Source organism: Passer domesticus, chromosome 14 (assembly GCF_036417665.1).
Source record: "Passer domesticus isolate bPasDom1 chromosome 14, bPasDom1.hap1, whole genome shotgun sequence".
NCBI classification, from domain to species: Eukaryota; Metazoa; Chordata; class Aves; order Passeriformes; family Passeridae; genus Passer; species Passer domesticus.
This window is the reverse complement of record NC_087487.1, coordinates 8,048,115-8,063,693: the sequence shown is the minus strand read 5'-3', so window position 1 is coordinate 8,063,693 and position 15,579 is coordinate 8,048,115. Positions and strand designations below refer to the sequence as shown.

The 15,579-nt window shown below is 35.1% G+C and overlaps 1 protein-coding gene across 16 annotated transcripts in view; it reads right to left on the bottom strand.

Annotated features, from left to right (window-relative positions):
* WDR72 (WD repeat domain 72) overlaps nt 1–15,579 on the bottom strand; it is a 337,194-nt gene that overhangs the window by 309,503 nt on the left and 12,112 nt on the right. For 13 of the 16 annotated variants that reach the window (XM_064388824.1, XM_064388826.1, XM_064388823.1 and 10 more), the window contains 10 exons: nt 15,286–15,364; nt 12,395–12,569; nt 11,834–11,910; nt 9,996–10,115; nt 8,793–8,938; nt 8,334–8,430; nt 5,765–5,906; nt 5,225–5,470; nt 4,492–4,712; nt 3,006–3,201 (listed from right to left, as the gene is read on the bottom strand). In XM_064388824.1, the coding sequence (XP_064244894.1) occupies nt 3,006–3,201; nt 4,492–4,712; nt 5,225–5,470; nt 5,765–5,906; nt 8,334–8,430; nt 8,793–8,938; nt 9,996–10,115; nt 11,834–11,910; nt 12,395–12,569; nt 15,286–15,364 (1,499 nt within the window). Of the gene's footprint in view, nt 1–3,005; nt 3,202–4,491; nt 4,713–5,224; nt 5,471–5,764; nt 5,907–8,333; nt 8,431–8,792; nt 8,939–9,995; nt 10,116–11,213; nt 11,268–11,833; nt 11,911–12,394; nt 12,570–15,285; nt 15,365–15,579 lie in introns of those variants that run through there. The other 3 variants (XM_064388837.1, XM_064388834.1, XM_064388838.1) reach the window with 3 other exon arrangements.

Below are 15,579 nucleotides of genomic sequence, written 5' to 3'. Positions count from 1 at the left end.
GCAAGTATTATGAATTCAAGGAATAAATTCACTCTAAACTCATACTAATTGAAAAACAATTTATCACTGATAAATGAAGATTATTAACTCTGAGCAAGGAATATTGCTATTTAAGTCCCACCCATTCATTCCTCACTCTTAATACACATTGGATCTAAAGGCAGCTTGGTAGACATGTTGCCATATGCTGTACACAGCAAGTAAAAATCCTTTCATCCTTTTATTACTGTATTTTGTTGTAATGATATTTACTTTTCTAAAAAAGCAAAGATACCAACTGGTTAGGAAAATGTAAAAGCAATACAGATAACAGCTAATTTCCTTATTGAAGGGGTTTTCAAGTGGTGGTTATTGGAAGAAATATTCTGCACTTTAATTAGAATAAAATTTGTTATTGATTTTCATATTTGTCTTCTAGCACACAAGTTTGGAGAATATCCTGTACACATACTATATTAATATTCCAAATGTATGATTAGATCAATATTCATTGTCATGGAAAGATATTCCACTGTAATGGAAAGTTGCCGTATCCATATATTAAAATTTAGGTAAAATACATTAAATTACACAGATATTATTCCATGGCCTCTGTGCTGTTTTCTATATCACTACCCACATGCAGGTGCAATATCAACATTTAAACTTAGAATCATTTCACTTTACTCTGTAAATCAAGGGAATTAAGGATATAAATAAATTTATCTAATTCTAGACCTGTAAGAGCAACAGGCAGTTATCTCTTTTTTATCTCCCATCTTTTTTAGACTTGTCTTTAGTCAGTGGGGAAGAGATACATACTTAAATTACACTTGAAGTCAACTATACTCCTGTTATTTACCATTTCAGCATAAGCTATGCTGAAAGCCTATTTATTTAGAATATATGTAGACAATTGTACTCAGAAACTTCCCAGTGATCATGTAAAATAAGGTAATTTTTGTAAATCTCATGAAAAGAGAGTACAACAAGTTGTATACGAAGTAGCACTAGTTTAGAGTTTAACCTAGGACAAAGTTTCTTCTGCCTCAGCCTCATAAAGTGATAATTATGAAAGCATCTTGAAACAAACATTTTCAGGTCCTTTGGAATACTTTCTGTACAAGTGTGTCAACCTCTGTCAACAGGAAACTGCACAATGAAATCTTGCATCTGCTCTAGGGATCACCCTATTAATTACCTGATGGAAGAACCATTCTAGAGTCAAAGTGGTGCTAAGTCTCTAAACTTTTCTAAAGTCACCTGTCAAATTCAACAGAATTATTGCTGACTCTACAACAGTGTAAATACTGAAATATTCATAGAAATTTCTTAATCCACAGCCTGCAATTCTATACAGACTGGCTGTTTTCCCAGCTATCCATTACTTTAGCACAGGAACACTGTTCAGATGCATTTTTTTAACTGCAAACAGTGATATATGAGTCTGACACAATACTCCACTGACTTTAACTTAGAGGCAAAGCTCAAGTCATGAAGCTAACTGCATAGCCAGAAGAAATATAAACACTTTTTGACTGTAGAAGCAATAAAAGCTATCTTATGTCCCTTCCTATAACAGAACTCAAGCACGAGACTACTGCTCAGATTTTATCCTATTTAACTGAGCTAGAGGATATGTTCAGAGGTAACTGTGTAGGCAAGTGGGACTGTGTGTGGTTGCCCATTTATTTGCCAACAGATGAAATCCTAATGAAAGGTGCTGTGTTCCTGCAGAAGTGCCTCAGTGATGCTGTGGCATCTCTGTCACACATCTGAACAATGCTTTGTCTGTCTGAGTGCCACTGAAGTATCTACATAGCTCTTGATCTAGGTCAGGCCAATTTCAAGGATCAACGCCATGACCTCTTGTGTTCTGCTGCAATACAGATGTAATTCAACATTAAAGCAACTACAGTATATCCTACTGGGCTTTCTCAGGTATTGACCCTAGATGGCACCTTTTAGTCAGCAATGCATAACAGGAGCACCAACAAAAAAGATTTGTTAATTGCTACTGTAGAGCAAATAAGAGTATCTTTTCCTGTGGTGAGGTGGTGACTGTTACACTCATTCTTCTGTGATACTCATAACAAAAACCACACTTTTAGCCATCTGTACCCTTGTCTGAATATGTAATATGCATGAGCAATAGTATCAATTTTATTTCCTCTTTAATCTTGAAACAGGCAATGGTTTTATGAGTGAAGGAAGGACAGGTCAAATATACTCTGATTTTTCCTGTTTTGTCTAAAGCAAACAGTGTAGATAGTGTGTTGTAATAACCTGTAAAATAAATTGTGATCTCAGGGCTCAGTTAGTAAAATTGGGTTTTGATACAGTTTTATCATGCTGTGAATTTCAGTAGCTCTGGACTCAATGCATCTTCCTCCTCTCAGGACACACAGCTCTGAATTGCCTGGACACTCTTAGTGTCTAATAACATTATAACCCCTAATAATCCTGTCTGTCCAAGCTCAAATAAGTACATTTATTACCCATATGAATCAGCATTGCATTCTCAAATCACCTGGGAATTTACAGTTTATCCTGAAAACACTCCAGTTTTGCTGTCTACACAGTCATGAGCTTTGCAATTATCTTCTACTGTTAACTGACTAGCAATTAAATAACAATATCTCAGATCATGAATTTTTGGAATAAATAATAATTTTGTATTCCAAATTGGGACAGTTTAGACTGAAATCATCAGTCCTTTTAATAAGTTTGATTTTTTACTTATAGCTCCCAGGTGAATTCTACTCAATTCACTGCTATGTCAGCTAAACTCCTGATCAGCAGGATGGGACTTAAGCCATTCTATTTTACTAGTGGCATACAATGAACTGTAAGAATTTTTTTTTTCTTGCTTATACAAACACTGAAACTTTCCCATTCACATAATCAATGTGTTCACATTTCTACTAATGTTTTTGCCTTCTATAAATAACACCATGTGACAGAAAAACATTCAGGAAAGTGACCAAAACATCAAAACAAACAGGATGACCCCTTTGTGTTATTACCTGTTTCAATTTCCCAAATGTAAACTGAATTGTCTTCACATCCAACAATTAGCACATTCTCAAGAGGGTCAAATTTTATCTTCTTCACAGGAAACAGATGCTTTCTAGCATGTAAGAGACATTCTCTCTTCTGGAGGTGCAGAATTGCTACTGAGTGGTCGCTGCACACACAGCACACTATACTCTGGTCTCTTAACTGCAAAACAGAAAACTCCAGTTTCAACACTGTAACCACTGTAATTCATAAGCACATCATTTTAGCAGGCCTACGAAGAGTATTCCACTGATTTCCTTCCCAGAACATACTCATTTTAGAAAATTATATTTTATGTCAGCCAACATCTTCAACTTGTTTTCAGCAAGTGTTGACTATACAACTCATTTTGTGTTGACTACACAACTGATTTCCTGACAGGAAAACATACCTTCATCTTTGTTTTTCCAGTATTTTAACTACAGTAATTTTAATTCCATTTATTCACAATTTTTAGCATACCAAAGCAGTGATTATATAACCAACTACACAGTAGCAGTTGTCCTAGAAGAGAAAGTAGTAAAAAAATTACCTTAAACCAAACTGGTGTTCATGTAATATAAAATTTTATCAGGTCTAAAAAGCCAAGGGTAATGTATTTCTAACAAAAAAACTAAGTTACAAATTCATTTCACGCTCTGTGGATCTGATACTGTAAAACCTTCCCTTCCTGCAAGTAATTTTTGGTGACACACAGAGGAATATCCCCATAGAACAATTCAGCTCTGTAAACAAGACAAACACAAGCCAGGCAGGCATTAAATCCTACTCAGTTTTCAGAATAAAGATGAAAAGGAGTCTTACAAATATTAAAAACTTATTATTGCAAACAATTTTTTTTACTATTTTATTTTGGCATGTAAGTGGACTGCAAGTCATTAATAAGTATCAAATCTGTCTTTGCAGGCTTTGTAAGAGGAAAAATGGAAATCCCAGCTTCACAGAATATATAGTTCAAAAGTTACATCGAACATTCAGTACAGTAAATTTCCACCTAAACTTAACTCTAGAATTTAATTAATTAGAACACAACTTTAAATTATTCTAAATATCATAAAATGCAAAAAACATACACACAAAGGACCAAAAAGATGTGTCAGGAACCAAAATAAAGTATATATCTTTTGGAACAATAGAGAAGATTAAAATAGTATGTTCAAGCTCCTAGCCTCACTGAGTAATTTTTTTTAAATTTCAGGAGGAGTTAATCAGATTGACATAAGTTAATAATCATGATAATAAAAATGGTGACTAGAATGTTAAGAGCTTCAATTTAATATATTACAAACTCAAAAACTCAACTCCCTGCAATTAAAAGCAACTTTCAAAGACAACAATTAAATTAAGGTAAATTAAGCATAAAGTGGCGTGGGTAAAGCACAGCTAGATAATGTTTTATTTTCTCTTGTATATAAATATATACATATATACATATTTTATGCTTTTACTTACTCTGTAGTGTTCTGGGGATCGCAAGAGCTCTGTCACTGCACCAGACTGCAGATTAAACTGCTGTAGGATGCCTCCAGTAAATAAATCCCAGCAGATCACAACAGAATCCTGGCCCCCTGATAACAGCCAGCTGGGATCAAATCTTACTGATTTGTCATGTGGATAAAGTAAGCAAGTGACTCTGCTACTGTGACCATTCAGAACCTTATAAGGTAGATTATCTGAAACAAGATTACACGTTATTTTCGCTGTTTAAGACTAGGAGTTCCATGTTTTACAGCACATTTCCTGAAAGTCAGGATAAATATAACCAGCCCTTATACAGTGTCAAAGAATTTTGGACCTGTTCGTAAAAGATAGAACAAAGGTCTGCACGCTGAGCTTCAGTACTGAGATGTACCCTTTATGTTTCCTTCAGTGGAATGATCTTTTAGAGAGCAAATCAAATAGGAAACTGCCAATACAGTGATATGCCACACATCTCACTTCTAGGGGCTATCCAATCCCATAGCCATGCCCAGATTCCCACTACTGGAAAGCACCTTGTTAGTACTAAGCTGTGATCCAATAGATCAGCTATGGAAGGAAAGATCATCATAAACATCCATTTCCCTCATCCCATTCCAGCCCTACTTTTCAGAGAATTTTTACAAAGATCACTAGAAGTGATGCCAGAATTATGAAGTCTTCTGTGTTTGACCAAGATGAATCTGAACTAATTGTTAAAACTTACCTTCAAGAAAAGATATGTTTTCTAAAAGTCTTGCTCTTGCAGTTTCTAAACCTAATGTCACAAAAATTTTCCCATTTTCACATCCACATACAAGCTTATCAAGACCAGGTATGTACACAGAGGAACTGACAACTGTGCTTCCAAATCCATCTTCAGATCCACAAAGTTGATCAATAATGCCCTCTGACATGGAATGATGTTTATCAAAATTATCCTGAAGAGTCCACATGGTTGTAATTGGGATCTCTAGAGGGTGGGGCAAGACAGTATTTTGTTTATGCAAAACAAAGTATAAAAAGTCAAAGTAAACAAAACACACCTTTTCATCTCTTGATCACTTCCCTTAACTTATTCTTTCTGTGGTCCAGGATTGGACAGTCAGCAGTTGCTATTCCTCCTAACTACAAGCAATCACCACACAATGAATAAATAAGCACCACTTTTCAGCATGAAAAGTTTTTATGAGAATTTTGATTTTCAGTAAAATTGACTCCAAGACATAAGGAAAAATATGGTAGTAAGGTGCCAGAAGTGCCAAACCTTTTGGAGAACCATCAAACGTTGACACAGGAACATCAGGAACATGCCACAAAGTGATCCGTCCTGAAGCTTCACCAGAAAAAAGAACCTTGTAGAAAGGCTCCTTTCTTTCATTCATGAAGCCCATGACAAAAGGAAGACTCTGTGAAAAGGAACAGTAAGTCAATACTCAGAAAGGAAACAGATAAAATAATGCAATAATTAATTGTAAATGTGAAGGGTTGTTTTTTTTCATCGAAAGATGTAAAAATACAGAACAAGCCACAGTTGTTTCCTTATCTGCCACTAAATCCTGCTCAGACCAAGTCTACTCTGCCTGGTATGAACCTCTCAAGGATCACCCCTGCTTTGCAAGTATCCTTGGCTAAACCCACATCCCAAATGGAAACGTAGACTGGGAGGTCTCCCTGGGTTTATAGATTCACCAACATAAGGACCAAGGTCAGGCTGAAAAAACAATGCAGTAAAATATTGATAATTTTTGCATCAAAACAAATCCATTAAAGCTTCAGTCATGTCAAGCTTGCAAGTCATCACAGTTCGCATGACTACAAATAATGAAAGGTAAGAATTATGCTTTTACACAGGTAATAACCCATAACACCATCATTCAGTCTTGAGGTGGTGGAGCATTTCCAAAGAGCAATGAAGCTGCTGAAGGGTGTAGAGCACAATTCTCATGGGGAGCAGCTGGGGGAGCTGGGATTGTTTACTCTAGAAAAAAGGAGGCTCAGGAGACAGCTTATCACTTTCTACAATTACCTCTTATGTTAGATATACTTATTTATGACAAAGTTTGAGAACCAGTTTCAAAATAATTAACTGTCCTGTAAAATGGTTTGTTTATAGTCTCAAAATGGAGTTCAAAACAGATTATCATACAGGTGATTTGGTTGTCTCACAAATCTGCTATAAAAACGATTCAATCAGTAAGGCAAGTATTAAAGCAAAAATATTTTAGAAGAGAGAGTCATTATTTTTTTAAAAGCATATATTTGGGGGGAAGCATATGTGAGTTTTCTACCACCACCGTAACCCTATTATTTGCTAAGCCATGTGTTTTGGCTATTTCTTTTCCCTCACCTTTTCTGACCTTTTAGCATCCTTCAGCAGTTATCCTATCTGATTTTTAGATCACAGCATTTGGGGAAAAGCTGAATGGCTTATGCTATTTCCCTTCCACTGAAAATTAAATCTGTCAGGCTTCACAGGATTATGCAACAAGCATGCTTTCTAAAAGCCTACGTTTGTCAACAGAAAACACTAGAAAACAAAACACAGGTATATATTTAGCAATGTTTCTAGTCAGCTACAAATAAAAATAAGTTTCATATTTTCTGTTGCATATTTTCAGAAACTGCTTAACAACCTGCTTGAGCTGTTGCACAAAAACTCAAACTAAAGCAATTTCAAGCAGGAATTAAACCCACATCTTCCAACAATTACAACAGCATTAGCAATCAGCATTACTAAAAAAAACCAACCAACCAAAAAAAACAAAAAAAAAAAAAACCAAAAAAACAAACCAAAAACAAAACAAAAAAAACCCCCAAAGCCACACAGAATTATCCTTTCTATTTGCTCTGGTTCATTTTTTGCCCAAGTAAGAAGGCGTTCCACATATCTTTCCTGTCCCCCATTCCCCAGCTTCCTAATTATAATGAATTTTCTTCTTTTCAAATCATCTGTGTTTCCTTATTTGTGATCACACAAAACACAACATTAAGAGTGAAGATGTAGGTTTCCAACACAGCTGTGTCCATTTGAGATACATGTCTACACAGTAACTTCAAATTTGACATTGGTGTGACATGCTGTACTAAATATAAATTCTCAAACAAAAGTGTAGAGATCAGCTACTTTTCCATCTTCCTCTTAACATCAGAGGCTTCTTCAATCCAAGGCCATGGATCTGAAGAGAGTCATATGTGTCTCATTTTATGCATTCTGGGTACATCAGTCTGCTCACAGTGCAAGAAAGTTCTGCATGTGATTATGCCTCTGAAGGCTCAAGCCAGCAGTATTCTGGATAAAATGCCACAGATTCAGACTCCTTCCATTTCAGGTGGATACAAAACCTATTTGTATAGTTACAATGAAACATACATATATTCCTTAATAAAACAAGAAGTAACTTGCTCACATTTTGCTCATGGGTTGCCTTTTTTGATTTTGGTTTTATGGCATGGTTGTATTTGTTGGGAGATTTTATTTTTATTAATTTTTTACAGATTTGAAAAGTAGAAGCTTCTAAAAATACTTTAGACCACATCTTTTTTAAAAATATTTTTCTTTTTGCCAAAATTAGAGAAAATAAACAAGAACCAGTCTATCTACAGTTGAAGATAAAGGCATTTTTCCACTGGGAAAAAAGCCTAAATATAGGCAAAAATCAGACAAAATACATTACGAGCCTTCTCAAGTTTGTAAGTAACAATTTTAACATGAAGGAATAAATATTATTCCTTGTTTTTGTAGAACAATTGAATCTGTTGATGAATTCACATGTTCTTTGGGGATTATTCAGGTTATTGCAAACAGACAAACTTTCAGACCCTTATGAATTTACCTTATTTTCCTTCATGCCAGTAAAGCTGAGTAAATGAGGATAAACTGTTTCCTTCAGCACCTTCCCATCAGCAGGGTACATGCTTTTAGAAAGGCCACTGTATAATTAAACAAGCAATTTTAAACATACAAGCTTTAGAAAGTCATTTTTTTAGAAAGCGGAACAGTAACATCCAAGATTCACAAGTTCAATTAAAGGTAACCAAATAAGTAATTACAGGAGACTTTTTGAAATCACAGCACCAGCTGCCCAAGTTCTACATGGCTAATCTTATTCCTATGTCCCCTGCTGTGTCAAACAAAGACTGAGGGCTGTCAAACTCAGGGTAAATCTTTGAGTGCCAAAGTGGTTTTGTTCTGGTTTTTGATCATTTGCAACATGCAGAGATTTTCCATAGTAACCCTCCCAAAGTTCATCTTGTACCTGAACTTTTTGTGTGAATTTCCCATCTGAGCCCACCTGTTTAGCAGCTGGTAGATGTAACTGTGGCCATCTTCTGTCCAGATGATAAGTCTGTAAGCTGCCAGCACTTCCCCACCAGCAAGGCACTGACCACTCTTACAGAACTCAGTACAAAGCAAGGAGAAATCACAATAATCATAGACCTAAGTTCAGAAGAACAACAAAACAAATAGTATTGGCAAATTAATTTTAACCTAAACTAGGTTTGGACAGAGAATCAGAAGTAGAACATGAGTTCAACTCTTTGTAGTTGAACAAATATTGTTAAAGCCTAACATGTTTTGATAAACTACTGCAAAGTCGGAGTCAAACCATACAGTCCAAAGTTAAAGAAACTGACAGTTAAAAAAAAACCCAACCAAAGAGTAGCATTAGGACCTTATAGTCTCATTATAGAAATTAATAGAAATCCATGCATATTACAGATATTTTTCCACAAAAAGTGGAAAAATCCATTCTACACATGAACTTTATAAATGCTTTTGTATGGAATTTAAGTAGCCCAAGAGACATCTCAAGGATACAACTACATTATTTGAAGTTGACCCAGGTACATATAAAATTTTTTGACACATTCCTGTCCCCACAGAGATTTTGGAATCAGGTATAAATATTAAAATAATAGTGAGTGATTAATGTAAGAGAATTTTTTTTTGCACTGGAAAATAAAAATATAAATTTTTTACAATAAGTTTCAGTTTAAATACATTGTGTTCTCTAAAACTTTTTTTTAAATTTTTAGTTACAATATTATAGCTACAAAAAAACCAATATAGCCTGGGTCTTTAGTTTTGCTGCTGCTATCAACAAACAAAGGTCCCTGACTACTGAGGACTTGCCAACTGTGAGTACTTCTGTCATACTTAAACAGGAATTTTTATTCTTTGTCTCCCTTTCAAATGCACTGTGGAGAGGACTATAATGCACTCACAGTGCTCTAAAACTGTCTAATACTTAAATCCCCCTTCTATCCAGCCAATTCGGAGTTAAAGTTTTAAAGAGGAAATACATTCATAAAAAATAAAAGCTTCATCTCTTTCCCACAGTTAAGCAAAGTAGTGTTGCAGGCATAATCATATCTGAGAATTTGTGAATGCTTTCTTTAAACTAAGGAGATAAACAAGTATCTGCATGTAAAAATCATATTTGCTTTTCAAAATTACCAACATTAAAAAGGAAGTGTAATTCTCAATAATGTACCTGCCAGCACATGGAGGACACAACAAGAAGGAGCCTTTCCGTGTAAGTACAAAATCTTACTGCTTGACAGTTTACACAGTCCAGAGATTTTGATTCCTTCTCGCACACACTTTGTTTCTCCTTTACAGCACAGAGGGGAAAAAAGGCTATAAAATTTGTTTCAGATATCTGAGCTTTTAGGATAGAAACAACACACTGAAAATAACTTTCTATTAATAGACTTTCAAAATTCAAAGCAATGTATAATTCTTAATTAACAATAGAAAGGCAACAGGTACACAACTAACATGTAAACAGAAGAATATAAATGTTCTGTATGGCTCAGACTGTGATCTCACTTAAAGAAATGATAATGAATATAGAGAAGGACCAAAGGCAGGCCATAAATAGATACCACTGTAATGAGTATCTGCCAGGCATTCTTCAGTGAAAAAATACCTATAACACCTATAAAACAGAGCATCAGATTCAGAAAAGCTGATGAATATTTTATTTTCCCGCTCATTCTTGTTGCAAGCAGGACAGTTTGAGATGCTGGTGTCTTGTTTGCTCTTAACACCTTTAAAGGTAGCGTAAAAGTAATTAGTTTTCTTAGCTTTGTATTGCTAAATGTACTGTTAAAAACAATGTATGTATTTTCACACTTTTTGTGGTAATATCAGGCATATTAAAGTCATCACACTAAAAATGATTCTATTGGAATTATATTTATTAATTATTAATTAAATCACTTTAAATTGATGTTATCTGTTTAAGATACCAACAGTCTCAAAACCTCTCAGAGAAGGGCTATATGTGCTTGAATCATGGCTATAAAACTGAAAGCCATTTTCTTACATCTTGCAGCTTCAGTTAATTCCAAGTAGATCCAACAATATTTATTAAAATACTGCTCTTTAGAATTTAGCCGGATTGTTATGAACTCTGCAGCAGTCCCTCCACAAAAGGTGCCCCCAGGCAGTAAAAAGACTGCACCACACCATATGTTCCTCCGACATCTGTAATCAGTTGTTAGAACCCTCAGAATTTTTAAAACACAGCAGTAGGGTTTGCTCTAGGAATGTTGAAAAGATGCACCCACCCCAAAACACCACAGATAAATCAAAAACACGAGGATGGTACCAAACTTGACAGACTCTCCTCAGGAGACTGATTCTTCCCAAGAACAGGTATTGCTGCCCACACCCTGGTTTGTCCAGCCAGGCAGGGGTGACTTACCAACATTCAGAGAAGTCTGTTGATATTTTGCCATTTCTGTCTCACTGTTGAAGTCCCTTTGTGAATGTAGCTTTTAGAGTATAAATAAAACACAAAAATTGCATCCCAATTCTAACACTTGTTCATGGAAGGTGACAGCTGCTGAGAATATTAACTCGAAACGAGTGAGTTTGAAGGTAGAAAAATAGGACACTTGACACAGCAAGAGTCTTTTCCAAGTAAAGACAGCATTGTGAAAAGCAGACTGAGGAAAACAAAATCCAAAGGACCTTTTTGAAGAGAGTAACAAGGGTGAAGAGGGAGTACAAAGGCCAATATTGAAGAGCTTTGAGTTTAAAGGACAGTGAAGGGGTTCAAAGACATTATCAGGATGGCAGGAAAGCATTGCAACTTAAGCATCTTGGAATATGAAAAGACAAGAACCCTGGCCAAAATGTAATACAGTTGTCAAGGCAAGAGCTGTTCAATGGCCCAATTTTAAATAATGCTACGCAGAGGTGTTTTCAGAATTTTGTAACATAAGTAATAAACTCTATTTAATATACATCCAGAAGATGCACATTTATTCATATTCTGCTTCAATGTAGCCTTTACTTGAAAACATTCATGTTAACACTGACCTGAATGCTATTCAGAGATGAAGACAGGTCCCATACTTTGAGAACTCCAGCTACAGACACTGCAACTAAAGAGTCTTCTGCAAAAAGTTAACAGTCAAATAGTCAACTTGAAGCTGAGTTCAAACAGTCCCTATCTATTCAGCACTAAAACAAGGATTCTGCAGGACACTGCTCAGATGAAATATCAGTTTTACACCAAAAAATAAAAGTAAATTATGTACAGAAATACAAAACATGAAAGCAAGCAGTGAATAATGTATTAACAGAAGGCACAGAACTGTAGTATTGTGCCTTTAATTTATCTGATATTACAAAACTTATTTATATTTCAATCCAAGAACTGAGCTCTTTACAGCCAGTATAGGTAGTTTTTTCTCTATAAACATATTAAATAAAACAGGAGCCTTAAAACCCCCTTGTGCTATCAATAAAACATTAACATCATCTACATATCAGCTCTGTGAAATGATTTGATATTAAATCAAGTAGGAACATACCATCGATGCATAAATATTTTATCACAATTTAATTTACCTACATAAATACATGTAAAACATGTACCTTGAATTCTTGCAGAGTGTACAATACACATACAATTTATCCAATCAGAAGACTGAGATGATGATAAAGTGTGAAGAACATCCAAAGTTTTAGCATCAATAATAAGAACATCTTGATATTCTCCACAACAAAGAAGCCAGCCTTCACCTGTCATTCGGAATGAGCAATGGTAATACTGTCCAAGTGGAAAGCAGAGAATCAGCACAGATACACAAATGGCATGAAGATTTTCACACTGAACATGTCATAATCAACACTTGTAGCATCACTTAAAAATCTAAGGCATATGTGAAACCGTACCCAATATTACTAATGACACTAGCAGGACACACAGCTTAGTAAAAGGTGTTTCAGACTGGAAGCAGCATCTGTCCTTCCCAAATATTAGGATTTTTGTAATTTTTGGAACAAAGTCACTTGTTAATTTTCCCTATAAATTGCTAAGGAGTTTGGGACTTGTTTCTGTGAGAGGCCCCTCCAAACCTTTCATAAAGCTCCTGTCATCAAGAGTTGTATGAAAAGGAAAAATCAGGTGAACGTGCAGAATATTTGTAATTAAATTTTTCATAATTAATTACTGATTACTTTCCAGGAAGGATTTCTGCTCCATAGGATATTCTTCATTCTGACATTGAACACCCTAGTGTTCAGAAGATTCTTTCTCAGCAATTACAACAGGGAAAAAACCAACAGACACAAGGCAAAGGAACAGAGTGACTATGAGGATTTTTTTTTTTTGCTAGGTGTTTTATATGTGCAAGGACAACTGCATTACATGTCTAGCTGTAATTGTAGCAAATTTCTATAAATGCATAAGCAGCCACCTCAAAGCAGATTTACACTTATTGCTAACCTTAAAGGGAACAATAATCTAGTCAGACAAAAATATCAGACAACCCAAAAAACGGCACCTCATCTATAAATTTTCTGTACAGTTTTGGTTGTATAATAATTGTTTTTCAGTAAACTAACTGAACTGTGTAGTAAAAATAACTGGAAATAGGATAAATAGTACTATAGATATTATGAATAAACATAGGCAGAAATGCTAGTCTTTACAATTACTGTTACCATTAAATTAGGCTTGAAATAGAGGATATTTATAGTCAGTAATTCCTCTGAGAAAATTCCACACTGGTTAAGAGCCACAAATGTTTAAGTGTTGACCCTGGAGTTGAATTTCATTTCAAATGGCAAATATTCAGTTTGTACTACTTGACATCTGCCATTCATAGCTAAATGATCTACACTGAACAAAAGGAACCTACTAGAGCAGATAGGTTAGTAGTTCAATTAAAACCAAACATTAACTACAGCACAAGCAACCATTCCCCGTGGAACAAGGAAAAAATCGACAACAAAACACACAGAAAAACAATTTATGATAGTTATCTGAAGGCTGCATTTTAAGAATTGTTTCCCCTCCCAGAAACACCTACTTGTCCTAGGAAAGCTTTCCTGTTAGATGTTCCTATTTTCCTTCAACTGTCTTGCCCAAGTTATTAAACAAACATAATTATTAGCCACAATTCAGTTTAGCTCATTTCTAATAGAGAGGAACTACCTATTTTCTACAAGTATTTGCTACACCTGCTTGGAGGGTAAGAGTGAATATTCTCTCTGATCTCCACAAAAAATGTACAGATTGTCAGCTAATCAGCTAGGCCAGATTTGCCTACTTCCCTGCAGAACTTGTCTGTAACTTCATCTATTAAAATCTAATTAAGCACAAGAACATAGCAGGTCAAATTATAATTTTAGGAGCAATGTAAGTATTGTTTTGTGTACATAAATCCATTTAAGGAATATGAACACTTTAAGCACATGCACAAATAAAAGTGTAGAATAATTCTTAATTTATACAGTTTTTATACATATACATAGATGTAGAAAAAAAATTAACAAATTAATCTTCCATAATTTTTGTTGGCAATATATCCAAGCTTTTTCCTCTTCCCTTTACAATTAACAACTGTATTTTAACTCCTCATCTCAACCAAAGATGTGTCAGGAAAAACATTTTCTTCTGGAAGTGTTAAAAATTTTGGATTCCAAATTGGCTGTGCTTTGGAGTTACATGAAGGCTTGGATATCCATCATTTGGAGCCTTAATTCCAGCTTAGACTTCCTCACTGAAGAAGACCAGCATTTTAACTAACACAGGAACCCTGAGCTTCTCCTCTACTAACATATCCAGAAATAAGCCATGTCCCAGAATCAAACCCATAGACACTGGGCCCCTCAAATCTCACTCACGTACATTTCAAACACTCCCAACACTCCAAAATCTAGATACTTATTTTACCTGGATACAGTAAACAACCAGACACACTAAATTATCTGAAGCAATATTGAAATTCTCTGAAAATAAGGGATTTGTCCCAAAGTTCTGCAATAAAGGAACATGTATTTTTGAAAATGGGGTGAACTCTTTTGAGGTCAGGAGTTCAGCACCAAAACCATTCAAAAGCTTAAAAATAAGTCTTTCAGCAGATTGTCTCAGTGTTTGGCCAGATTACTCGTACTTTTAAAATGTCATGAAAAAGCCAATATCAAACTTGAAGCGTCCATGCAATTTTAACAAGACAAGAGCAAAGATTAAGACCATTTCACTTGGCTACCTGATGCACAAACAGTAAGTTAATCAATATTGCACTTCAAATATTTGCAGCTTAAAAGTAATCAGTCTGATTTGATTAAGGAATGCAGAGGAACGTAAAAGTCTCAATTCTTTTCTGAGAAGAAAAAAACCTGAAAAACCCTTATTTTGTGACAGGGTCTTTTTTCCTATGTCACAAGCTATACATTTCAAACTGTTTCTGAAAAATATCAAGTTAATAAAGGAAAACTCTTGCAATGAACAGAGCCCCATGAAAAGCTGCTATACTTACATGGATTGCTGTATGCCTATAAGGAAGCTTTGCGTTCTCAATGCACTGTCCACTAGTGACATTCCAAACACACATCTCCCTGCCAAAGATAACTTCATATTATTCTCTGTCATTTCCACTCAATTGGCTGGAATAATTTTGTGCCACCAAGTTTTTCTTTAGTGCTGTATTTAAGTGTAGTCTGGTCATTTATAAAGCTTTTTGTTACAGATTGCTGGGTAAGAAAATGTAGTCATTAGCAGGGGATGACATACAGTGTCTGTTTCTTTTTGTTTTGGTAATTACACCCTGCTG